This window comes from Monodon monoceros, unplaced genomic scaffold, assembly GCF_005190385.1.
Source record: "Monodon monoceros isolate NGI ecotype Baffin Bay Population unplaced genomic scaffold, NGI_Narwhal_1 Super_Scaffold_3, whole genome shotgun sequence".
In the NCBI taxonomy this organism is placed as follows: Eukaryota; Metazoa; Chordata; class Mammalia; order Artiodactyla; family Monodontidae; genus Monodon; species Monodon monoceros.
The window spans coordinates 30,361,131-30,387,895 of NW_021703780.1; the positions used below are offsets into that span (position 1 = coordinate 30,361,131).

At 42.5% G+C, this 26,765-nt stretch overlaps 1 protein-coding gene across 3 annotated transcripts in view; it reads right to left on the reverse strand.

Moving 5' to 3' along the window:
- RUNX2 (RUNX family transcription factor 2) overlaps window positions 1–26,765 on the reverse strand; it is a 127,426-nt gene that overhangs the window by 91,826 nt on the left and 8,835 nt on the right. For all 3 annotated transcript variants that reach the window (XM_029243530.1, XM_029243529.1, XM_029243528.1), the window contains 2 exons: window positions 24,920–25,076; window positions 19,059–19,163 (listed from right to left, as the gene is read on the reverse strand). In XM_029243530.1, the coding sequence (XP_029099363.1) occupies window positions 19,059–19,163; window positions 24,920–25,076 (262 nt within the window). The remainder of the gene's footprint in view (window positions 1–19,058; window positions 19,164–24,919; window positions 25,077–26,765) is intronic.

The following is a 26,765-nucleotide window of genomic DNA, read 5'->3' on the forward strand; positions in this document are numbered from 1 at the left end:
AGAAATGCAACCCCACGAGGTCTCAGTTTCCTCATTTGTAAAACAGAAGTTAATAGACATAAGGCATCCAGCCGGAAGCCTCATGAACTAATGAACATTAACTTTTGTCCTCCCCAAGCCACCCCCCAGCACAGACACACGTTAAATTGGATGAATTTTGTTACACTCCATTCGGCTTTGGAACCCTTTCTTAGAGTCAAAATGTCCTTGAAAGGCCGTTTTGTAAGGCAGAACCCCGCTCCTGTGGGAGTGGTGAAGCTCAAAGGTGCAGGGAAAGAAGCGGGTCTGGTGAGGGACAAAGAAGTGAAGAGAATGGAGCGACAGGATAAGCTGAGATAAAGTGGGAGGTGGTGGGACTGAGTTCTCAATGAGGGCACTGAAGCCTGTAAGGAAATGCGGATGTGGCCACAGAGAGGGGACAGCTGACGATAAAGTATGACAAGTAAACCGTAAAGTTCTAAGTTACTAAAATAAAAGCTGGGACCCCGCTCGTTCTCCCTACAAATTAAGCGCTTTATATCCTGATGTGTTCAAGATAATACTGTGCACTACCTTTGGCTCTTTCAAGTTAGATTCTCAGTTATTCCATCAGCACCCAGCATTCAGAGGCTCTGACACAGAGCAGGCTTGCTAGAAATGTTTGCCCAATTAATATAGATACAGGCTGACTTTTCTTCCTAAGGTTATTGTAACTACCAAAGTCATCATGAACAGAAGGGTCGAAGTATCAACATTGGGATTTCACTGCATTGCTACAGGTTCTTTATAAGTGTGCAGAGGTCTTGGGATTTCAGATCCTAATGTACAAATAAGAATATTTTTTAAAGCAGTTATTTTTAATAATTTACAAACCATGAGTCATCCAATAGCCTGGCTAAATGTGGAAGAGACTAGTATGACTACATTTTCCTGAGGTGAAGACTATCAAAATCCATTCCCAGAACTGGCCAAATCGTACCAGGGATAGAACTAGGAATAGAGCTCAGCTATGTTTCGCCTTCAGAAGCTCTTTGTAGTAGCAAAAATTTTTTTTTTAAGTTGTCTTCCAATAGATTTTTTTTAGTGCAATTTATTCCTATTTTGAAAAGAATGAAAGGAGACATATATAAATGAGCCAGAAATGCCACCTACTCCTTCCAACACAAGGATCTCCCCATTCCCCCATAAAAGCCTTTATTTACAGCTGAATTTGGCTCATCCTGTTGAGTGCCCAGCCTAGAGGCACACAACAAAAGTGGTAACAACCAGAGGCATCTATCTAGATCATCAGATTTCCTTCCTCTGGTCAGTGTGTGCCACAAATCTCACGCTGCAAAAGCTACAACTCATCCTTCACTGTCAGATTTCTTCCAATTCAGTTGCAAATGTTTATTTACTTTTATTTCAGTTCCCCCAACAACAGAGAATGCAGAAGTGGTCGCCTCCACACCACGTAAGGGCCTCTCCTGAGGCAATGGTGGAAGGTGGACCCGCAGCAAAGAACAGGTGGCCGGTACTGCTATATCTCGTCCCGTTCTATTACCAACTTCAATTCGCAAGCCACCACTGGGCCAGTATGTGACAGACAAACTACAGTCAAACCGAATCCTCAGTACAACTCCTAGACAGCCTGGATGAAAGCAAAGGAAAAAGGCACGTGTCCAGCTTGGGTTATTCCATCTACTTGGCTCTACCAAGGAACGGTGGAATCGGAGCTTACAATATCTAGAACCAACATAGAACAGATTAAAAAGGGGCCAAAATATGTTCTGTAAATAATAAAATGGGTATATATCCTACATTTTGGTCCATCTATGTTTTCCTAATTATAGACTCCAAAAACTCCTGTATCCCTGGCCCCAGCAAATTTCCTTGCTATGTCTGATCTGTGCCAGCAATGTCTAAAAATACCCACGGAGACCCCACGCGGGAAACCCCTGAGAGGTGATCAAAGCACAGGACCTTCCGCCAACACGCTATCCAAATCATCCACCTTTGCTCCCTTTGGACCTTTATAAAAACCTTCGTCCTTCGTGATTATGCTTTAGACATTACCACGGCCATGTGTCCAACCTTCTTTGAAGTCCTGACCACTGAAAGCTCTCACTCTGTCTCTATCACAGTTTTCCTAAAGGAAAGGGAGGTTGGTTCACAAGTCTTAAGTCCTCAGGGAAGAAAGGAGCTCAGAGAAGAACAGACAACCGGACAGTTTCTGTGGACACACCAGCGGGTTTTCTGTTGCTTCAGGTAAACCAATACATGATCAGTTTCATGGCTCATTCCTCGGGGAAACACAGCCAGCCTCGGTTCACAGTATTTCAAAAGTATCACAGAAAATAAGGAATAAATTCCCTTCCACTGCCCACATATGTATAATGAAGAGACTTTTCCCATAACAAAGAAGGATTCAGAAGAGGGCTCCTTTTTATAATAGGAGTAAACCACATCTCTTGTCAGTTGTTTTTCCTTCCCACTATCAATCTCTTGGCCTCAAGAGCAGAAAAGAAGGGCCACTGATCCCCTTTAGGTCACCTTTTCCAGTGGAAAAGGCAGCTGTAGGTTTTAAGAATCCTTAGGATGGGGTTTTGAAAATAAATTATCTGAGGGTGAGGGATACCCAAATGTGGAAATCACAAAAATAACTCAATAAAGTCCCAAAGTGCCAAGGCCATTAAGAAAATACCACAGTCAAGGAAGAAAGGAGGCCCGTAAAAGGAAGCAGGTTGTGACTTCTCACCCAACCGCGGGCTGTGGGTGGCTCTCCAATGGTCAGCGATGCCTTGGAAAGGTCAAGTGTAGTGGCTCAAGGGTCTAAATGTGCTTAATGAACCAAGGAGCCCAAGTTATTTTGGGAGGAAAGAAAAATATGTTTTCTGAGTATTTTTCCTTTCCCCTAGCTTAGCACCACACCCACCTAGCCTTTCCAGTCATGTCACCTGTTTCAAAGTCTGTTTCTTTGGTCTCTTTCATTATTTCTTTTCCTTTAGAGAAAATTATATCCACTTAGTTCAGAACAAAGAACCCATCTGAGAACACTACATATGTGTGTGCTTTGTTTTTCACAGTGCTTCAAGCAAACCATCTGCAGGCATGCTAATTTATGATTACAAAAGTTGCTCAGACAGGTATTTAATCAGTGAACGAGTGGATTAAGGCATAAATTTTAAAATAGAAACTCTGACACTTGGCTTCAGGAGAAAGGTTAACCCAGGAAGCTGGGCTCTTTGCTTCCCTGCGGCTCCAACTCCATGGTGGAAAGGAACAGTGGATAACGTCAGCCCTTCTCAGATTCGCTCTGCTCAACTTCTCCCCTGCTGTGCCAGCTTTTAAATACATGAAGGTTTGTTTTCAGAAATAAATCCTGCCTATTTCCCCTCTCCTTCCTTCTCCGTGCCGATAAATTCCTTGAGGGTGATTTTTGGATTGCGTCTCTCAAGCTCCAGGTTATATGAACTTTGGTGTCACCTGGAAATGTTTTTAATTTCTCCCAGTATGGAGGGAACAGAGAAAAATGAATCGACTTCCTAAAACTTTACCTTTTGAATATGGCATACCCAAATCAAATAGACCTGAGTTCTTCTAAGGATAAAACGGTCTCACCCTCACTCGGCCCCAAGTTCTTAATAATGCATCTCTTCTGATTATCAATAACAATTTTTTTTGGACCATGTGGCAGATCCGTTTCTCTTGTTCATCATATTTTTTCTCAATTAAAGATTCTAATGGCCACTGAAGCAAGACAAATTACCCTCATCATTTATGTCTATAAACCTCTGTGACTCTGAGCTTCAGAATTATAATGGGAAACAGAAATCGTGCCTTTGATTTTAAAAGCAGAAAGGTGGCACTGTGTTGCACTTCATAAACACACAGAGAATCGAGAAAACGGAAGAGATTCGAATGAAAAGCCCTCCAGTCAAAACCTCAGCCTTCAGCCACCCGTTCTATTTAAGAATTCTTAGAGTCAAGAAGTTCTTCTTTAAATCTAACCTACATCTATCATGCTTCAGTGAAAACCTACTCTGTCTGTGCCAGAAACAAAACAGATGGTCACCATACACAGCTTAATAGCTCCTCATAATTTTGAAGTCTGTTATTAAGTCATTTTTTAGTCTCCTCTTCTTGAGGCTAAATAATCCCAAGTCTTTCAACTTATCCTTATAGGTTCAATTTTACAATCCTTTAATCATCATCAATGCTCTTTGCTAAACATTCTTAAGTTTTCCACATTGCTCTTATGTTTTGAAACCCAGCTCACCTTTGGAATTGCTTCTCGTTGTCTATAAAAACCCAGGCCTTTAGTGCATTACACACAACCCACAGAATGTACTCGAATAGGAAACCTACTGCTTTGTTTGGGTTCTTTTTGGTACAAACCTACTCCGGCGGCTCCTCCTCTAAGGAAAACATGTTCTTTGGGAACCAGTGATCTCACTCCTATGCGTTCTTCCCCACCAGAGCTCTTCACGGCCTTTCTCAACCCACTTTCCCCAAACGATCCTGTTATACGATGAGTATCTAGCTAATCTGATCCACTTATTTAAACCAAGTTGTTAACCAAAAAAAGTCTTAAAATATGCTATGCCTTGCAGATAACATCTATGAAGGTCCTGTCCTCAAAGCCTTAACTCAAAGAAGAATCCCCGGCACCTTCTCTGGTGAGAATCACAAGAGGGAGGTTGGGGTCAGTCGGGATGGACGTGGAGACCCCTTCTGTGCTGCTCAAACTGCACCACACCAGCCGTGCGTAGAACTGTGGGCAGCTTTGGGGTGTGTGATTTTAGTCAACTCTCTCTGCAACCTTCTCCAACCATATAGGCATCCCCTATGGCCTCTCTTCTATCGAATGAAATATTAGATTCTGACACTGACCGTGCCCTTCTCCTTGAAGCCTCTTCCCCACTCTTCCTAGAGCTGGCTCTGTCTCACCCTCAGGTCTCTGCTCTAATGGAACCTCCTTCCCTTCACACTCTAGAATAGGTTCCCGGCTGTCCCCCAATGCCCCATCCTTCTTTATTACTACATCAGTTCCCCTTACAACACTTGTCACAACTTGCAGTTAGATGCAATTATAGATAAAGGTTCGTTTGCCCACTTCTTGACTGTCTTGCCCACCGAATGGCTCCTCAAAGGGGGGGTCATGTCTGCTCTGCTTTGTATAACTGGCACTGGCTAACAGCACACACTCAATTTTTGAAGGAATAAATGTCTCCAATGCTGGAAATATTTACATTTTAAAACATATCTAGGGGGCGGGGGCGGGGAGGGGGAATGGGATGAAGGCCATCAAAAGGTAGAGACTTACAGTTATAAGATAAATAAGTACTAGGGATGTCATATACAACATGAGTGATCTAATTAACACTGCTATGATATACGAAAGTGGTTAAGAGTAAATCCTAAGAGTTCTCATCACAAGGAAAAAATATTTTTCCTATTTCTTTAATGTTGTACCTATAGGAGATGATGGATGTTGCCTAAACTTCCTGCGGTGATCATTTCATGATGTAGGTAAGCCAAACCATTATGCTGTACACCTTAAACACATTCAGTGCTATGAGTCCGTGATATCTCAATAAAACTGGAAGGGAAAAAACATCTCTAACTGTCTTATAAAGGGCTCTGTCAGCTATTACAAATGGGGTTGGTATTTTGGGGGGTGGTATTTTTTTTTTTTTTGCAGTACCTGGGCCTCTCACTGCTGTGGCCTCTCCCATTGCGGAGCACAGGCTCCGGGCGCGCAGGCTCAGAGGCCATGGCTCACGGGCCCAGCCGCTCCGCGGCATGTGGGATCTTCCCGGACCGGGGCACGATCCCGTGTCCCCTGCATCAACCACTGCGCCACCAGGGAAGCCCCTGGGGGAGTGGTATTTTTAGCAGTGGGACAGGGTGGTGGGAGGGAGGGAGAGAGGGAGGGAGGGATCCCACCCAGATCCGTCTGGTTTAATCATTCAGACATGGCCAGGGCCACGCCCTGCCCTACCCCACCCCCCATCACAGAGACAGCTGCTGCCTCTTCCAAGGCTTTAACTGGAAACCGGTCGGTCCCATCGTCTTGCTTCTGCTCCTTAAAACAATTAATCTCGTGTCCAGTTATTCTCTCTCCTTTCGGCTTCAACATAGTCACGCCTCTTGTAGCATTCCCATCATCTTGCTGATGCTATGTCCTCATGGCTGAGTCCTTCACAGAAGAGCTGGCATTTAATTTCTATGATAATTTAATGAGTAATGAATATTATTTATTAATATCCAGGATGTATCACTGGCAGTGGAAATCTTCGGAGATGCGATTATGGACCTTTTTAAAATTTTCTTCTTTTGATTAATTTTTATTCTCTAGTTTTTCCACCATGTACTTGTCTGCATTTTCTACTTGAGTGATTTTTTTTTAAAGTTAACCAGCTTTATTTCAATGGTATTCAAAGTGAGATTCTACTGAGGGTTAACTTACAAAACTTGCGATCGTCACACAAAATTCGGTGTTTTCAGCTCTGTTCAACTTTCATCTTAATGAATTCAAGACTCATTCAACAAACATATAGATATTCACACACACACACACACACACATTTACCTATATATATATATATATGTCTTCTGTGTGTGAGGCTTTATACCTTGGGACTTGTTTACTATACAGCAAGGCTACCACATCACCAGGCTTGCCTCTCAGGTAATGCTACTTCATAACATCAACCAAGAATACCCTGGGCACGATACCAGGAGCTCCCACAACTTTAATGACGAAGCATCAGGGAGTCCGAGCAGTGAATAACTGAACAGGAAGAGACCTGGGCTCCTTGCCTACCTCCATAAATCATCTGCTGACTTGCAGACCAACATGCAGCAAATGAGTTTTCAAGTGCCCGTGCCTCAGTTTACCCACCCATAAAATGCATAATGCATCCCTCAAAGGGATGTAAAGAGAATCAGTGAAGTAACAGTCTAAGCCTTTGGAACTCCTTGGCAGGAAGGCGCTACATAATTACTATTTGGTACTTAAGTTGCCCTTCATGTGTGCCAAGTACTTTATGATCATTCCTTAGGAGTTACTCCCAGCGATTCTGAAGTTGTCTTCATGTCTATTTCCACTAAAAGGATGAAGAAATTGAATTGGAGAGAAGTGTAGCGATTTGCTCAGGGTCACTAAGATGGCATTGAGGTCTCAGAAGAGGACTTTCCAGGTTCTCCAATTCCCTCAACCACAGCTGAACCCACATCTTCAACACAAACTACCAATACAGATGAAATCCCCATTAAACTGCTCTGAAATAGCCCTCATGGTACAAAAAAAATTGTAACTTGTTTTTGTAGAATAGAGTGAATGGCAAGGAGGTGAAACAGAAACCAAAGCTCTAGAATTAGTAACCCAGACTTCACAATCAGCCTTTTTTTTTTTTTAACACATCTGTATTTCTCCTCACTTCCGGTATAACAGTGTTTCAGCACCTTCATAATCTCTCTGAAGGGCCCATATTTTTCTACGAATAATTTCCAGGACCAACCCTAAGGAGGCATAGAGCCCAGGTTAAATCACCCTGAGTTTTGCCCAGCAAAATACGTACTGGCATTTTCACCCAAGTTGTAGCTCGTGAAAATTAGTGTCAAGAAGGTAAAGAATGAGAAGATGCACGTCATACAGGGTGCATATACAGTTCGAGGAGCCATGAAAAGGTGGAAAGTACCAGCTTGCTTGAGAGTCAGCTGACCTCTTCCCACCAGCCACTTCCTGCATAACTCCAAGGAGGCGTGCACAGAGCCAACGCTGGAGTCACCCCATCTACTTTGCTTACAGACAGTACTACCCAAGACCATGGCCCTGGTTCTCCTGAACCATGCTCCTCTAGTCCACACATCTGTTCTGGTTGTTCAATGAGCAGCAGCCAGATGACCTCAGAGAGTCAAGTGCAGTGATGGAGTTCTTTACCATAAATTTGGATAGAAAGTTCCAGAGCACACGGGCCCTGCCCAAGGCAAAACAGTGAAGTTGGGGGTTGAATTTCCTCTCCCTAAATGTCCCTTCCTTTGACTCTGTCTGTGGGAACATTCCCTCCCACCACCTCTCCACCCACTGGCTCAGGACTTTTCAGAGCCCCTATTTCCCTTCATCCATCGTTCATGAAAGTGTACCTGTCCTGGATTCCATTCCCTTAACTACTACTCCACTAACCTGATCATAATGGCCTGAAAGTCTCAGCCTAGAGAATGGCTAGGAGTGTGGCTCCCAGGCTCCCTGTAGGGTGCCTCTCACACCATGTCACGCTGGCAGCCAGCAGCCACAACTGCTAACGTTTTCAGGAAAAAAAACCGAGTTTACGACAAACAGGTTCTCGCTGAAGGAGCTACCAAAGGACCTACATCAAGAAAACTGAATCCAGAAGGAAGAACTGAGGTGCAAGAAGGAATGGTGAGCGAATAAATCGATAAACATACAGGTAAATATGAAATAAACAATTTAAATACTGATGATGACTAATTCGGGGAGCATAAAACAAAGATAAAAATATCAGACAGGGGGCTTCCCTGGTGGTGCAGTGGTTGGGAATCCGCCTGCCGATGCAGGGGACACGAGTTCATGCCCCGGTCTGGGAAGATCCCACATGCTGCGGAGCGGCTGGGCCCGTGAGCCATGGCCGCCGAGCCTGCGCGTCCAGAGCCTGTGCTCCGCAACGGGAGAGGCCACAACAGTGCCGGGTACCGCAAAAAAAAAAAAAAAAAATCAGACAGGGACTTCCCTGGTGGTCCAGTGGTTAAGACTCCACGCTTCCACTGCAGGGGGCACAGGTTCAATCTTTGGTTGGAGAACTAGGATCCCGCATGCCACGCCGCGTGGCCACAGGGAAAAAGAATCAGACAGCGAAATTAGGAGAGACAGAGTCAAACTTACAGTTACCAAAGGGGAAAGGAGGTATAAATTAGGAGTTTGGGATTAACTTATACACACCACTATATATAAAATAGATTACACAACAAGGACCCACTGCATAGCACAGGGAACTATACTCAATATCTTGCAGTAACCTGTAATGGAAAAGAATCTGAAAAAGAATATATATATACATAACTGAATCACTTTGCTGTACACCAGAAATGCTGTAAATCAACTATACTTCAATTAAAAAGGGAGAAAAATAAAACAAGATCTCTCCGACTCCAAAAAAAAAAAAGAGAGAGAGAGAGACTGACTGTAGTTAAAAGTATGCTAAGGTTCTTCTATTATCCAAGAGGTAGACAGAGATTATGATGAGTTTTATTAAGACAGATATACACTTTAGAATAGTAATGATAATTACTAAAAGAAAAGAAAGAAATTGAATGATAATTTGCAAACCAGGAGAGGAAATAAGCCGGCACATATCTAGAACAAAACTAGATGCGAAATACTCTAATTAAAGGGAAATGTTTGCAAAAGGGGGAAATATGGAAATATAAAAACCCAAAATCACAGCTTGAAATTATAAAATCCTGCACTCTTAGTAATACACCAGACCTGAAAAGCATCAGGAATCCACACTGCAACAGCTGACCTGCAGCAAAATTGCAACACCTGAACTTGGCAATGACTGCCTTCAAGGCTGGCCAAGGCCCTGCCTGCCCACCTGACTCTCTGTTTACTTCTAGTACACAGGACTTGGCTGATAACTCTCCCTTTATCTCCCCAAGACCGCTGCCAATAAAGGATTCAAGATGACTTGTTTTCTATCTTAATACGAATTTAAGTCTGAGTTACCTTTCTCAGAGGTGTCTGGATATAAGCCATAATGCTGAATTTTAATGAACTCCTTTTGTCTGCTAGCAAAGAGTCTCACTGCCAGTGCATAGCAGCAGAGAAATCTGGAGGGGAACTGGGAGCCCTTCCTTTGCTACGTAAGTACCACATCCCGAATACAGTCTCCTGCATATGACCTTGAATTAATATTTTCAATTTACGTGCTTTTTTATGAACTCCCTTAATTTCCAAGAGTTTCTCGAAAAACGTGAGCAATTATTTTCCATGCCTGCCTAAATAAAAACTGCCGAGATTTTATGTAAAGACCAAAGATAGGCTTTAGTTGACACCATAAAGTTGTGCTATAACATGCGAGGTAGGGACAAGTATGAATATGAAGAGCAACGTAACATATCTTTTTCCTCTGTTATTTTTAAGTATTTCCCATTCTCCTCTGGTCCATCCCTTCCTGAAGCAAACGCTAGAATACAAACAAAATAGAAGTAAGGTAGTTCAGTGATCTATTGGGAATTCTCTCTCTCGGGAAGGAAAATTCACCTTTTATAAAATAAATAAAGCCAAAAAATTTTGTCCTCTCTCTCAAGTCCCTAACACTGTTTTAAGAATGAATGGTTTCTGACTTACAGTGAGATATAAACCGGTGACACACTTGGATCCAGTCTGTGTGTGTTTTGAGAGCATATATCGCTTGAAAACCTGCCACGCTATATTTAGTTACAAGTAAATATATCAACTGGAACTGTGTCTGTGGACAAGGTGTTCTTACTGGGAAAGCCACACTCCTTGTGAACACACGTCCGATACACTGAGAAAGCACTTTTGGAACTGGGAAGCCAGGGGAGAGTGCAAAGGAGGGACACGAGCATGTTTTAACGGCTGCGACAATTTGCCATGAAAGGATGTGAAGGCCCGGCTCCTTGCTGCAGCATGCCATGTGCTGCTGAATTCAATTACTGCCATGCCGTCTGCGAGCAATGGAATGTGTAAACAGGCCATATAGCCTTGCATCAGTTCCACAGAATGTTGCACAACCCAAAATGCCTCTCGATGTGTCATTTCCTTCTTGGCCATCTTCCCAGCCCCTGACAGTCAGTCAACAGAAAAAAATAGTACTGAAAGAGATTTAAAATGCTCTTCTCAAGAATACATTCCACCAACCACCAGACTTAACCTCCACCAGCGCTTCTGACTCTCCCTCACCACCCTCCTTAAGGAAAGGGGGAAAGGGAACAGTTTTTTAAAACTGTGATTATTCTCTTAAGTCAAAGATGTTCAACAAGACTTCCCTGGTGGTGCAGTGGTTAAGAATCCACCTGCCAATGCAGGGGACATGGGTTCGAGCCCTGGTCCAGGAAGATCCCACAGGCCGCGGAGCAACTAAGCCCGTGCGCCACAACTACTGAGCCTGTGCTCTAGAGCCCACGAGCCACAACTACTGAACCCGCATGCCACAGCTACTGAAGCCCGTGCACCTAGAGCCCATGCTCCGCAACAAGAGAAGCCACTGCAGCGAGAAGCCCACGCACCCCAGGGAAGAGTAGCCCCGGCTCGATGCAACCAGAGAAAGCCCGCGTGCAGCAACAAAGATCCAACACAGCCAAAAATAAATAAATAAATGTATTTAAAAAAAAATGTTCAACGATGTTTGGTATACTAGTGACTAAAGGATGAATATTTATGACCATCAAACTGCTGCTTGTGTTTGCTGACTTGTAAATATCAAACATGACATGTACCCATCATGTCCATTCCTTGGGCACTTCAGAGACAGGGAAGAACCACTGGAAGTCTGCAAGTCAAGAAGTGAAGGGCTTTTTTGCAGCAACATGGATGAACTTGGAGGGCATTATGCAAAATGAAATAAGTCAGACAGAGAAAGACAAATACTGTATGATATCACTTATATGCGGAATCTAAAAAATACAACAAACTAGTGAATAAAACAAAAAAGAAGCCGACTCACAGATATACAAGACAAACTAATGGTTACCGGTGGGAAAGGGAAGAGGCGAGGGACAATATAGGGGTAGGGGAAAAAGAAAAGGGTTATTATGGGATTATATGAAATCATGTGTGTGAAACTTTTGAAAACTGTAAAGCACTATAGAATTTAAAGAATCTTTCATTTAAAAAAAAAATCGGGGCTTCCCTGGTGGCGCAGTGGTTGAGAGTCCGCCTGCTGATGCAGGGGACACGGGTTCGTGCCCCGGTCCGGGAAGATCCCACATGCCGCGGAGCGGCTGGGCCCGTGAGCCATGGCCACTGAGCCTGCGCATCCGGAGCCTGTGCTCCGCAGCGGGAGAGGCCACAACAGTGAGAGGCCCGCGTACCGGAAAAAAAAAAAAAAAAAAAAAATTGTTTCCCCGTTAAAAAAGAGTTAAAGACTTTTCTACTAATACTTTCCACCAAAGACTAAAATTCAGGTCTGTGGCCTCAGGAATATGTTTACGAGGCTTAGCAATAGCAAGGGTATCTCAAATTGTCTTCACAGACAGCAAGAATGTGAACGCAAGAACTGCGTCCAGATGTATCAAATAGCTTTAAAACAATTCGGCTGTCCCTCCATCCAACACAATTTACCTGCCCCCCATTTTCTTTCACAGGTGACCAAGCTTTATATCAGCATCCACCATGGGTAAATAAGGAAAGGTCATGGGCCAGCCATCATCAAAAGCCTATTCCTTCACCCAACTAGGATGAAGAGTAGTGGAGGATAAAAGCCAGCTGCCGCTGATACCATCTGCAATCAGGCAGAGAAAATGCCGAGCTCGCCTTTCTCGCCACCCTTCACGGGACTGGAGGTGATCCAGTCTCAGAACTGGGTGGAACAGCACAGGAGAAAAATGAGACGATTCTGTGCCCAGACCACTCTGTTTTGATTACATCTGTTACCTTCCGTTTATAAGGTAAAATGTCTGCAACTGGAAGTGCCCGAGAAGATGGAAAAATAAAATGTTCTCTAAAGAATTAAAAGTGTGCTGATGAACTGGACACAGGTGAGAAGGAACAAGCGGGGAAAAGAAAACAGTTTGGCTGCAGGACACAAGCCTGACAAGCTGGGTGAAGCAGGGTGCTGAGGCAGCTCTAGAAACACACATGTACCCTGCACGTCCAGAGAAGCTCTCACTCACCTAAGCACCAGCCCTACTGAAATCACAAGCGGAGCCAAGCAGAGCACTGCTGCAGACGTGCGCTCCAAGCCTACAGGAAAGGAGCCGGATGGTGGGAAAGAAAAGGTGGGGCTTCCCCCTTCACCCACCAGGTCAGGACAGGTAGCTGGCCAGCAGTGACCGGGAGTGTCCCAGCAGTAAGGACACAGGTGATGGCTCTGGCCTCTCCCTGAGAGAAACTATTAACTATGATTTACTTCCCTGGGGCACAACACACAAAAGCTATTAGAAACCCACCCATGTGTATTAGGTATCAGGTTTGCAGGTGTGCTGGCAAGTGAGACTTTTCAGTGCTGGGTGATGTAGAATACAAAGCCTCCAGGCTTGCTTATTTGAAGAGTCATAAGACACTTTGGCTACAGGCTTGCCATGTTGCCAAGCAAGGCTAATAACCTCTTTATGTTCAAAGATCTAATGTTCTTCTCAAATAAGGGTATTGATCTGGCTTGGCTTTCTACTGACCTGTTAATACCAAGCACCACAAGGTTAACACCCACCCTTAATTCACCTGGTAATTACCAAACTGGTCCAATTCAGAGTGAAGCTACTACCTGCGCGTCCAGAGCCTGTGCTCCGCAACAGGAGAGGCCACAACAGTGAGAGGCCCGCGTACCGCAAAAACGAAACAAAACAAAAAACAAAACAGAGTGAAGCTACTATCACTGAAACTTGGAGTCACCTTGTAGAACTTTAAATGTCTCCCAGATTAAAAAGTCAAGAGATCGGGCTTCCCTGATGGCGCAGTGGTTGAGAGTCTGCCTGCCGATGCAGGGGACGCGGGTTCGTGCCCTGGTCCGGGAGGATCCCACGTGCCGCGCAGCGGCTGGGCCTGTGAGCCATGGCCGCTGAGCCTGCGCGTCCGGAGCCTGTGCTCCGCAGCGGGAGAGGCCACAGCTGTGGGAGGCCCGTGTGCCACAAAAGACAAGAGAAACAAACAAACAATAAAAACCCCAAAAAAGTCAAGAGCTCTTTTCAGGAGATGGTAGCTCAAAAAGTTATTTCTCCTGTTGCAACAATGACGTTTCCCATCTAAGCACTGATGGAAGTTGGTGATATTGGTGGTCCAGTGAACCACTGCCCCCATCATTAATATCCTTGTGGGGTTACCCACCCCCGCTTGAGGCTAGGCTGCACCTGTATGTTGCTTTAACCAACAGAATGTGGAGGAAGTAACTCCATAGTAGTTCTGAGCCTTAAGAAGCCTTACATAGACCTGAAAGCTCACACTTTTGCACCTGAGGGAGACCTGAGCTGCCATATAGGAAGTCAGACTCTGCTAGAGAAGCCGCATGGAGAGGGCGAGGCTCTGGGACTACAGGAGAGAGAGAAAGGCCCAGCTGTCCCCTTATTCCACCGGGCCCAACCTTCCAGCCATCCCACCAAGGCACCAGACATAGCAATGAGGCCATCATGCATGTTCCAGCACTAGCCACCATGTTACTGCAGACACAAGAAAGACGCCAAGCAAGACCACAGAAAACCCATCCAGATGAACCCCAGTCAACCCATAGAGTCGTGAGAAATAATAAACTGGTTGCTGTTTTAAGCCATTATGGGGACTTCCCTGGCGGTCCAGTGGTTAGGACTCCGTGCTTTCACTGCCGAGGGCCCAGGTTCGATCCCTGGTCGGGGAACTAAGACCCCACAGGTGGCACGGTGCAGACAAAAAAAAAAGTAAGAACCATTATGTTTGGGGATGGTTTGTTATTTAGCAATAGATAACTGACAAAGCAGCAAGAGAATGAAAAGGCTTCTGACGGTGTAAGGTGATTTACTTTTTCCATCCTCTGCACAGCCAATAATACCCTTCCCATCAGTCCTCTTCCCTAACTCAGAACCACGGCAATAGAACATGACACTGCTGAGCAAGATTTCACCTTCCTGGAGACATTCTTTCAATCAGACTGCAGCTGGAACCAAGTGCCTACAAGGAACAAAGGATCCTAATAGAAACTGATGCTTAAAAGAGGTATCCAAACGCATTACTGTTGCCGCTGCGCTCCACTGACTTCTGCTGGCGAACATACGGCAGTACCTCTTCAGAGCTAACTTGCCAACAGGAGGTCAAAATGCCTTGCCTAAACACAAGACTTACAAATTTGGGATTTTAAGTATGATGTCATGTCTTAAAATGATAAGCTGGCAAAGAAAATCAATGGCATTTTGTAAAGATGTGCACCTTCTCATGTTTACGCTACTCAAGATGAAGGTTGTAATAAGTCATCGGCTATGTCCCTTTAAAGGGAAGTTTTATAACTGAGATGAATCACAACTGCAAAAGATCAAAGTTAAAAAACATCAATGATGCCATGGGGTACTTTTTAATCTTGTAATGAGTGATGATCATGTGCTCTTATGAAGTTAGTCCAACTGCCAACGCCAGATGTGTATATTAAGAAAAGGAGTTGTTTGTGATGTGACAGCACCAGTTCAGCTGCCAGAGACAGAAAACATAGAAGGATGAAACCTTTCTGATTTTTGAGTGAAAAGCAAGTCTTGGCAGATGTGCTGATAAGCAGGGCCTCCAAGGAGGGGTACTAGTGCCAGAGCATCCTCTCTTGGACTTTGCTGCAGATAAATTGTTTATCATCAGTTCTGTACAGCTGTCCTCAGGCAGCATGAATACCTGCTCAAGCACACTTTATGGCACTTATTAGTGTTATTTACTGATGAGCAGAAATTAGTAAAGCCATCTGCAAGAAAAAAAAAAAATATTACCCTAGAGAACAGAATCTAGATGGTATCTATTTCCTGGAAGCGTACTCTAAGCAAAACTACAGCAAACTTCTGACACTGAAATTGATGTAATAACAGCTCATGCTTAATTAGCACTTACTACACGACAGTCACTGTGCTGTACATTTTACATACATGACATCACTGAGCATCTCTGCAGCAACTGACGAGAACGATACTATTCTTCTTCTTCTCACTAACTATTATTATTATTCTCACTTTAACAGAGGAAACTGAAGCAAAGAGAACTTAGGTAACTTGCCTACCACCACACAACTGGTAAACAGCGGAGCTGGGCTTTCAGTCCAGACAGCCTGACACAAAAGCCCACACCCTTAGTCACTATGTTACTGCTGAGTAAAGACCCAACCAGTTAACGCAGAACTTGTCCTTGTTCAAACAGCTCATCTGCCAGAAGTAGCCTGTTCGATATATACTATGGTCTTCCAAAGAAGGACTGAAATTCCATTAACAGAAATCAAGAGCACGAAACACTCAACCCCTTCAAATCACTGCAGCAATAAACAGGTGTACATTCTTTCGATGACAACCACTACTTAAAGAATTAAAATTTTGTGGGAGAAGATGCTAAAACAATTGCATTCGTTGTCTTTTTTTCTCCCCTCAGGAAAGCCTTTTTCTGAAGTCCTTCTCTGTTAACGGTCGAAAAAATAAGCCACTTTGAAGTCTAGAGCAGTGATTGGCAAACCACAACTTGTGTGTCAAATCTCACCCACCACCTGTTTTTGTAAGTAAAGTTTTATTGAAACACAGCCATAACCATCCATTTATGTATTGGTGAAGGCTGCTTTTTTTTTTTTTTTTTCCTGCGGTACGCGGGCCTCTCACTGTTGTGGCCTCTCCCGTTGCAGAGCACAGGCCCCGGATGCACAGGCTCAGCGGCCATGGCTCACGGGCCCAGCCGCTCCGCAGCATGTGGGATCTTCCCGGACCGGGGCACGAACCCGTGTCCCCTGCATCGGCAGGCGGACTCTCAACCACTGCGCCACCAGGGAAGCCCGAAGGCTGCTTTTGAGTTACATTGGCAGAGCTGAGTACCTGTGACAGAGATCGTACGGCCCAAAGGGTTGAAATCATTTACTATCTGGCACTTTACAGAAAAAGTTTGCCAACCCATGTTCTAGAGGATTCTCCATTTACCATCACATACACGAAAATCAGTCAAAATCCTATCATACTCACAGTTGAAGGAAGTTGAAAATCCTGGGCATTTTCCACACCTGGGAGTCTCAAAATTAAAGAACAAGATTGAGATGAGTGCTATACTTACAAACATTCAGTGCCCAGATGGCCAAGAGCAGGGCAGAAGGAAATAATCCAGTACAGAGAACCCAGGTTGTAGGATTAAAATGTTACTGATACCAGACCCTTCGTTACATTCAGACACTGAGTTTGACCAGTCACCTCGTGATGTCAGACAAATGACATCACATTTCCACAGATATTTTTGGATCATGAGCAATGTTACTCAGGCTGATCTAGGGTGGTGGTCTGCCACTCGACTTCTGTATCTGCTTCCCCCTCCTACCCTCAGCAGCACCCAGGTCACACAAGTACCAGCCGCCCCCTCTACCCGTAACCCTCATTGCTTTCAGAGCACTTCTCTGCCTTCACAGGGCAGTGAACCTAGCAACTATTAATTCTTCCAACAACCTCTTGGGAATGAGGTAATACTACCCTCGCTTGAAAGAGAAGTGACTTTCCCAAAGCTATTGTTCCTCCCTTTTGTCACCACTTTCAGAATGAGGCAGCACCCACCTTTCCCTGCTTCCTCTCCCAACCATCAACTCTGAGCACCAACCCGTGAACATCTGGACACACACACACACACACACACACACACAATGATGGTTTTTCCAAGAACTGAGAAAAGCAGCTGAGATCAGCAGGAAACATCTTTACAAGACAAGTATTAGTCGTGTTAAATGTTAAAAGACTACCATCCTGCTTTATGCATTACTAAGAGGGATGTCCCTGCCTTTCCAGGAACGCAGGGGCTAATTAGATTAAATGCTAGAAGATGTCTTCCATCCTCAGGCATCGTCCCAGATGGATGGCAGTCCAGAAAAGTCAGACAAAACCCCAAACCAGGCCAGACGGCCCTGCACTGATCGATTCACCTGCACTGCATGACCACTAGCCCTGACAACCAGAGACTTGGGGCGACCAGAGACGTGTGTGTGGCCACAGCCTAATAGGCCATTCTCAAACTGAGCAGACAGGTCCAGCACTCCCAACGTCGGAAAATCTAGAAGAACACCATACACATGAAAGGCGGAGAAAAGAAAAACCTCAAAGACTGGCTTCTGAGGCAGAAAACCTCCCTAGTTCAGGCAAGCAGTCAGCCTTCGTGAGATGAAACAGCGGCCAGAGGAGTGGAAGGCAACACGTGTTCCCACCGCTCAAGGACAGGCTGCCAGGGGTAGAGGCAAAACTTCACCAGCCCTTTGCTCTCGGTTTTAGGGGAAGAAGAGCTATGCCACTCTCACTGTCTAGGTAGGTGTATTGTTATATAACAAATATTTCTGCCAGCTGTCCCTCCACCACAAACCAAATTAAACTCTCCAAACACAATGGCTAGGCCTCCAATGAATTCACTCATCAAAGGCAGAGTTCTGTATGATGTTTCCATTGGCATAGAATTTTTAATGTTGTATATATCAAATAGTCTTTAATCCTTAAATATATTTAAATACTGCTCTGGTGAGTGTGTTCAAATTAGTTATGGGGGCGGGGCAGGGAAGGCAAACCTGTTTTAATTTAGGTTTAGCAGGAAGCTGATACTAGCCCAAATGGATTGTGTGCACTGCCTTAAAACGATGCTGGTTCAACCTTCTAGATGTCTCAGGAGACACATAAATCAAGGTGGATTTAAACCCGGCCTGACTCTGTTAAAGAAACTACCTGTGGCAATTACTAGAACAAGACCAAACAACAGTGTTGTAACAATCAAGCAAGTTATCCTTTGCAAATAAATTCTTTGTAATTAAGCGGTGTGCTCTTTATAAAGGGAACTGAGTGTAAAAAGTTAAAACACATTCTTAGACCATGGGAAACACATGCAAATGCTTTTTGACTAAGCTCAGGATTTTTCAATTTATTGTTTTCTTCCTCAGCTCTCGTGGATCTGTTCTGCCTTGTCTATTGTGCCCAGTGGATGAACAGAATTTTTAGTAAAAAATTACAGCGACGGAAAGTCACAAAGTTATGTAGGGCTTAGCAATTTTGCGGCAAAGGTGAAAAGTGTAATTTGATTTTCTACTAACTGTGAAGTTCTCCTAATTGTCCCTCATAAAAATATATGCAGATAGCAAACTTGGCAAAGAAACTATGTGAAAGTAGCACTAACTTATTTGGGATAAATTCCTCACAGGGTCTCTGTAAACTCTATTCCCATTTCCAGTAGGAAGGCAAGCACTTACTTCTGGGTTCCCGGGGTCCATCCACTGTAACTTTAATAGCTCTGTGGTAGGTGGCGACTTGAGGAGGATTTGTGAAGACAGTTATGGTCAAGGTGAAACTCTTGCCTGCAGATAGAAAAGGGGAAAATCAACAGTGAATATAAAAAGACAGTACTGATGACAAAAATAGCAGTACAGATGTCCAAACTGCATTTAAGCATCGCTGAAGAGGGAACAAAACAACAAGGGTCAGGACTCCTTATTCTAATGAGAAACCCTCTGATGGCCACCTTAGGGAGTTGCCAGGCTCACTGAGTGCTAAGATCAGCATCTTCACGGCGGTCCTGTGCAAGGAGGCTCCAATTCCAAAAAGTTGCTCAGTAGCAAGAGCCGTAATGAAAACAAAAACTGGACCTCTCGAAGAGGGTTCTCTTTCCCTTCAGTTTTCTCCAACATCAGGAACACATCCAAGCAGAAAATTTTAGAAGTCTTTATTTAGGATTAGGTCATGACCCCGTGAGAGAACAATAGTAAATCACTGTTGATTATGCTATTGACTTCACATGGCTTTAGCATTTCATTTGCTTAACTGCACTACACTGAGAAGATGAAAGAGGAAGGTTCTTATGGGAATCATTTTAACAGGAGCCAGTGTCTCCCGTCCTGGCCTTAATGTGCCTGTGGTATGATGATTTCATCATTACTGGAACAAAGTTTTTTTCCTCCCTGCCCACCCCTTCCTTAACATACGTCCTCACTCAGCAGCAATCTTGAAATGACTCCCTGACAGTGACTTATTTTTGGCTAAATATACATGACATCTCCCAATGTAAATATGAATACTTTCTTTTAGAGGAGGGTGTACTTCATCGAAATATTACATCTGATGTTTCAAATTAATGAGCTAAAGGTGATGAACAGAGGTTGGGGGGAAGACAGCGTGGGGGGGAGGAGTGATGGGGGGGAGTTTAGGAGTAGATTTGGATGTTTGCTTTCTCCAGAAGAAGATACCAGACTCTGTTACCCAGACTCACTGACAGTTGTAATCAGTTAGATTTGCAACGGTTAGTCATGTCAGATAGTCAAAACTGCAAACTGTTACAAGACAGGAAGAGGTGGGCGTGAAGCAGTGACTCAATAAAACATTCAGCAATCTCAAGCCAGAGCATTCATTTAGCCTGCTCCCGGGACAGATCTTTAAAAAGCTCATTTCGTTTTGCTTTGTTTTTTGGTCAGAGACTGTTTTTCCCTTTACTGAAAGCAGAGGGTATGAAATCAAAACACAAATCTTAAACAATATGTAGCAATGCAAAGTTTAATGCAATCTTTTCAAAGCTTAATATGGAACAGGTTATATACAAGGCTTAATGTGGAACAGGTCTTTGGCTGTCAAGTCTAGTGAATGGGTTTTCTTTTCAACCCAGACCACGTAAGTTCCTAAAAAATGTTTAAGACGCATATCATTTGTTACTCTGTATATATAGCTTTAAGTCTCTTTGGCTATACTTTGGCCGAGAAAAAAAAAAAATAGGAAAGAGAGAGATGCAGGGGGAGGGGGTACAGGGAAAATGAATATTGATTAGAAACCTATTAAGTGCCAGTCACTTCATACACATTATCTCATTTAATACTACCCAGTAAGGTTTATCATCCCCACTTCACAAATGAGGAAACCGAAGCCCAGAGAGTATTGGTAATTTAACCACACAACTAATAAGTGGAAAAAATCAGGACCTGAACCCAGGTCTTCCAGGCCCTAAAATTAATGCTCTTCCTTTTAACTTTGTCAGAGAACATTTTTAGAAATTAATAGGTAATTTATTGTGACATGTGTCCCAAATAGCTCTATCAGACCAAGAAGCAAATATAAATCTACTAATGTAGTATGTCAGCCAGAATGATGAAATCATCTATTCTTAAAGTGTCACTGATATATCGTATTTCATCCATTATATATTGAATGTTACATGGATTTAAGTAATTTAATTGTCTGCTTGGGGAACAGAGGATTTATTATAAACATTAAGACTAACCAGAAGAATAAGGCATCCAGGAGTCTAAACTAGTCACAGAAAACTGAAAGTCTACAGAAATGGAGATTAGAAAGTTGAATAGGAAGCCACTGGATTCAGATCAGGACCTTAAAACAATGGGAAGTTCTGGAGGAGTGAATGGGCTGAACCCCTAGATTGAAAGTTAATTTGCATTAAACCGTAAAAAGATCCATTCTGGGTTGGATCAACGGTCTGTGAGTCAGGATCGCATTTCTAACAGCGGCTTTGAGGGCAGTGCTTGGAAGACACTTGTCATCTGTGGCACAAATCTTCATAAATCAAGGATGTACACATCTCAATTGTCCTTAATGACTCTAAATAACCTGCTAGAGACACTGCCCATGAGTTTATATAAACCGGTTCTAACAGTATTGCTGTTTGAGACTTTTACAACGCACTTAGGATATTAAAAGGCATCGATGCTTCTCCCAAATTCAGAGGAACACCTTAGGTAGGAACAAAAGCCAAATATAAAATTCACCCTCCAAGATAAAGCATCTAAATGTTCAAAACAGAACCAGTTTTCTATAAAGACCTCTTTTAAAAAGAGGTGGGTTTGGGGGAAAGGAAACAAGTATTTGAGTCCGACGGCGGTCTTCTAAAATCCAATCCTAAGGATCAAGATGTACTTTAACAACTAAAACAAAAACCAAGGAGGTTCCTTCCACTTCTCATTGCCCCTTCAGAAGGAACATGAACGTAATGTTCAAGAAACTTCCACCCAACTAGGTAATTCGTTCTTCCCCCTATAAACAGTGATACATTTCGTAAGTCAAATGCTTATATGTATATTCATGACTTCCTTAAATTAAAAAAAAAACTCCAAATCCCATTGTTTATTACTTTCCATAATAAGCGATAAAAATGCAGGCTCTTAAGGAGCTAGCGCTCATTAGACAACTAATTGTAGCATCCTTGGCTTCATCTAGGAACTAGTTCTGCAATGTGTCCACAAGTCATATATTTTCTGAGATACACATAGGAACTGTCATTGAAAGACAATTCCAACCTAGCCCAAGGGGCTGTCAGAAATTGTCGGGAAAGTTAAGATTATAAGCAGGGATTGTATCCTAAATTGACAAGTACTATGCTCTGTACACTGCAGGTGCTTAGAAGTGCTTGTAAATTAAAAGCAACATGCTTGATGTCAAAAGTGAAACACACCAAGAAAACTTAAGGACCAAAGTCACTTTAAATACTTCTGTTTAAAATATAAAGGAGAAAAAAGGAAAAGACAATTTAAAAATATAAGCCACTCCTCACTTAATGCAAGTTTCACCGATGCTCTACTTTTATTCCAAAGTACTTCATAAAAGTTGTGGTCACTGGATAACCCATAATGCCAGAGTAAATAGTGATGTGACTCCCTTATAAATCAAAAACTGCTTTGCAATTTCTGAGAGTTTATATTTCTACCAGTGAAAAAAATTGTACCATTTGAGGAACTTGGTGTTTTTTTATTTTTTAATGCTACTGAAATAGAAAATTTAAATAGCTGGGGAAAAAATACAATGGTAGCAGCATGTTGACCCACACTTAAAAACCTGAGAGAAATGTAGAAGTGTGAAAATCAAAGAGGAAGCTGGAAAAAGTCTGTTAGAAAGCAGGTCAGGTACACCGGCAGGTTAAAGGGTTTCCTGCCACTGAAGAACTGACCCATTTTTTTTTTTCAAAGAGTGGTATCTCTTGTCAGTATTCTCTGTCCTTTTTTCCTCTTCATTTCAGCTTGATATTACTGTTTCCTTTCATATAATGTTAATGTCATATATAAAAATCTATTATTAGTGATAAATCAATTTTTCTTTCTCTCTCCACCCGCTCCCCCCACCCCCAATCTAAGTCTCGAAGACAAGTCTGGACCAATTTCTCCATCCTGCCTCTGGCAGCAAACTGTAGCATTTCAGATCCTCCACCAAGTCCCGGCTGCTTCAAAGGAAAAATCCTACTTTCTTCAGTTAAGATCATAAGAAATATAGGGGGAGGGGGTCAGCTCTGTTTGGACATAATTACACTTCATCAAAAGAAGCTTTCTTCATCTTCCATGCGTGAAAAGTCTGCAAGCAGTTAAGTCTGTCTTTTTTTTTTAAATATAAAAATTGCTATTTGGGAAACCAGCCAAAACTCAGAAAGCCAATATAGTAAAACAGTGCACACCCTTTGTTTCTCTTTGAAGTTTCTTAAATAAATATGTTGAGGGTTTACAAAGTACACTATCACTTTGCCATAGTTTCTACTCAAATTGATCAGAGAAAAGTTATAGAGCATCTATATAATACAAAAGCAAGATAAATGAAAACACTAGTTTTTATCTGTAAAATGAAGTATAGCGCCCAGTCTTTTAAATACTAAAATTCATTACTCTAGTTCAAAACAAAGTAATATTACATAAGGAGAAAGATGCAACTCAGAGCATACAGGTACATCATCGTGTTCAATTTTTTCTTGATTCTTACTAGAAAAAAGAAATTTTAATTGTACTGTGGACCTGCACCAGTAACTGAGAGAAAAAAAAAATGAATACACACACATACACACTTCACACCTCATCAGTCAACAGTGAGACAGAATGTGTCTTTTTTTTTTCTTTTAATGAAAGTGAACTAAACCTGATGCTGAGATAACCCCTTGAGTTTTGATTCTACCAGAGGCTCTGAGCCTCATTTTATTTCAAACCTTTCAGTAACAGTATCTCATTAGCATGCATCATTTTTTTTTAAGTTAAAAAGTACAACTTCTTGGCCCTGTTCCTAGAAAGTACACTAAAACTACTCATCGGAAACAGCCTTGCCTGAACTTCCCTTATCAAGTTTTTACAATGGTAATAATTTGACATCTGATCCAAACTAAAGGGCAATTATTGGACATGGTTTAAAAATTGATGCTTCTTATTTCCTAATTCAAACCTGGGTTGAAGTCACCCCATAGGTCTTTATAATTTATTTCACCCCAGTCCTAAAGTGGTCTATTTTCTCTCTTCTCATCGAAATACTTAACATGGAAATATTAGATTCAATCAATAAATAAATGAACATAATGCTTCTAATGAATGATGATTAAAAGTCTCTCTATAGAATAAGTAAATAAAAGCCAAATATTGGTTTTCTCTGAGACTTTTTTAAGAACATTTACCCCATTTATAAAACAGCTATAAAAACCCCAAAAGGGATTATTTTCTGTTTTATGATCTTTTGATGGATTCCTAATATTTGAATGGGCGTGTGGATGGTGGAAACTCTTAAATAATGTACAAATATTTAGAGTCCTGATCATTCATCTACATAGTCATACTAACATAAGTAACACCTTATTCACTTATTCGAATGAAAAGCCTTCTGTAAAAAACCGTGATTTTTAAATAGGTTCTTATAGAAGTAAATTAAATCCTATAGAGGTAACATATGTGATAAGTGAAGAGCATTATGCTTGCTGTCCTTGCTACAACTTCGAGCAAAATTGATATTATCAGTAAATTGATCCAATGCATTCCCTTTTCTTTGCCCTTTGCCACTGAATGTACTCAGTTACTTGGCTCCTGTAACTCAGAACTTGAACCTCCAACTGTTCTTCCCTCCACCTTATATGCTCACACCCAGTGAAATTAGGAACTGGTTCTTCTGAAAACACTGTTTGAATTTTCAATATCATAAAACAAATGAAAAAGGCCTGAGTACTCACTAAAACACTCAACCTCATCTGGACGTATTTAAAGAAAACCTTTAGTAATTCTATTCGGTAGAAGGTACTGATTTGAATACAGACAGGCCTACATTTCATCAGAGGATCCTAATGTGTTTATTCCATTATCCATATTAAAAATTAGAGACCTACCTCGTCCACTCCGGCCCACAAATCTCAGATCGTTGAACCTTGCTACTTGGTTTTTCATAACAGCAGAGGCATTTCGGAGCTCAGCAGAATAATTTTCATCATTACCCGCCATGACGGTAACCACAGTCCCATCTGGTACCTCTCCGAGGGCTACCACCTACATAAAACAGGAAACACAGCAACAATAATGGCACATCAGAAAAGCTTAAAAACTGAGAATATAGTCTCATGGTAAATGATGCATCTTATCAGGACTTAGTGCTCTAGTCCAGTAATGGCAGACAGGAATGAGGCATCTGCATATGGGTTCGGATGCCACTTCAAAGAGACCAGTGTTTCAGGGTCCACCCATTCCAAAGGCAGGCAAAAGTTTCCTTCATTTGTTGTTGGATTCTTCACAGAATGCATGTACATTTTTATTAAATCCCCATGTTAAGCTGTCCATAGGAATTATGCCACAGAAGGAAAGCTGATGCCCCATCTGCAGATTGCATCGTACATATTAAGGCACCGCCTGTCTGCAGCCTGGAGCGCCCTGAGGTGTGGTCTCATCCAGATCACAGGCCAAAAAAAAAAAAAAAGGAAGTCTGGTCAGCTTTATGGGAGAAGATATTGAGAGGAAACCTTACAGTTACTGACTACAGGGAAGACTAAATATAGTGTGGTATCCAGAACTACATTTCATCTCCTTACTTTGAGCTAGATATTCAGCTTTCAATCACACTGCAAAGAACTACTGAATGCCCACTCTGCAGTGGGACCCATGGAATATACAAAGCCATCAAGAAGCCTAAAGTCTAGGTACAGGATAAAGATATATAAGAGGGTGAAAATGACCACCGACAAATGACTGGTATAGACAGAAAATACACCCTTAGCCAAACTTCTGTCTTGTCCCATCTGCCATCTTGGAATGACACACTTGCCTCCTTAATCTTCAACAATTAACCTGCAGCCGATTAACTTGGGCAAGTCAGGATCCAGAATAATCAGTCTTTGAGTCTAATAAACATTTTCACTGCTGCAAGGCATGGATCACACTCCAGGGTTGGCTAACTTGCAAATTGGTGCCTCTGATTAACATGGAGCCCGGAAGGGAATGCCGGTGCAGAGTCTTTGCTGTCATATATAAAACACACTATTCTTAATCCATGAATTAAGGCCTTGCTCCTTGATAACATCCTTTCTCTCAACTAACTTCCAGGATCCTATAATATTCAGATGAGTTCCATCTCTTGCTCGTTCGGCTTCCAGATGCCCATGTGGTGACTAAGCCACAGCTCTGGCTACAGTAGCCCCACTACCCTCCAATGACAATATCCATGTGTGCTTGCCTGTCTGGCAAATATTACCCTCATCCTTCTGCTACTCCCTCTCTTGTCAAGATGTCCATAAGGCAAACCAAAGCATTTAATTCCATGCTCCCAATACAATTTGTACGTAACTCTCATTAAAGCAGATTCTTTACAATGTCATGAAACAGACATTATCACTACACTTTAGAGCTGCATTTCCCTCACCCTTGAACCCTACCCTAGCACCCCTCCACTATACCCTCTGCTCAAGCCAGGGAAACAGCCAAACAAACAAACTTGTCAATATTTTTTTCACCCTTACTGTTCTCTTAGGCTGTTCCATTCCTTCTTTAGCACTTTGTTATTCAGTTTAAAACCTTAAAGCCGTCCTTAAATTACAGAAACCACTTCCTGAGCATCCCACTGGACTCAAATGATGCTCATTTCAAAGTACGTATAGGAATGACCATTCTACTCCTTTTGATATGCTAGCCCAAAGCTATGAGACTCCCTCTTAGGAGCCCAGATTATATTAGACTAGAAATTACACA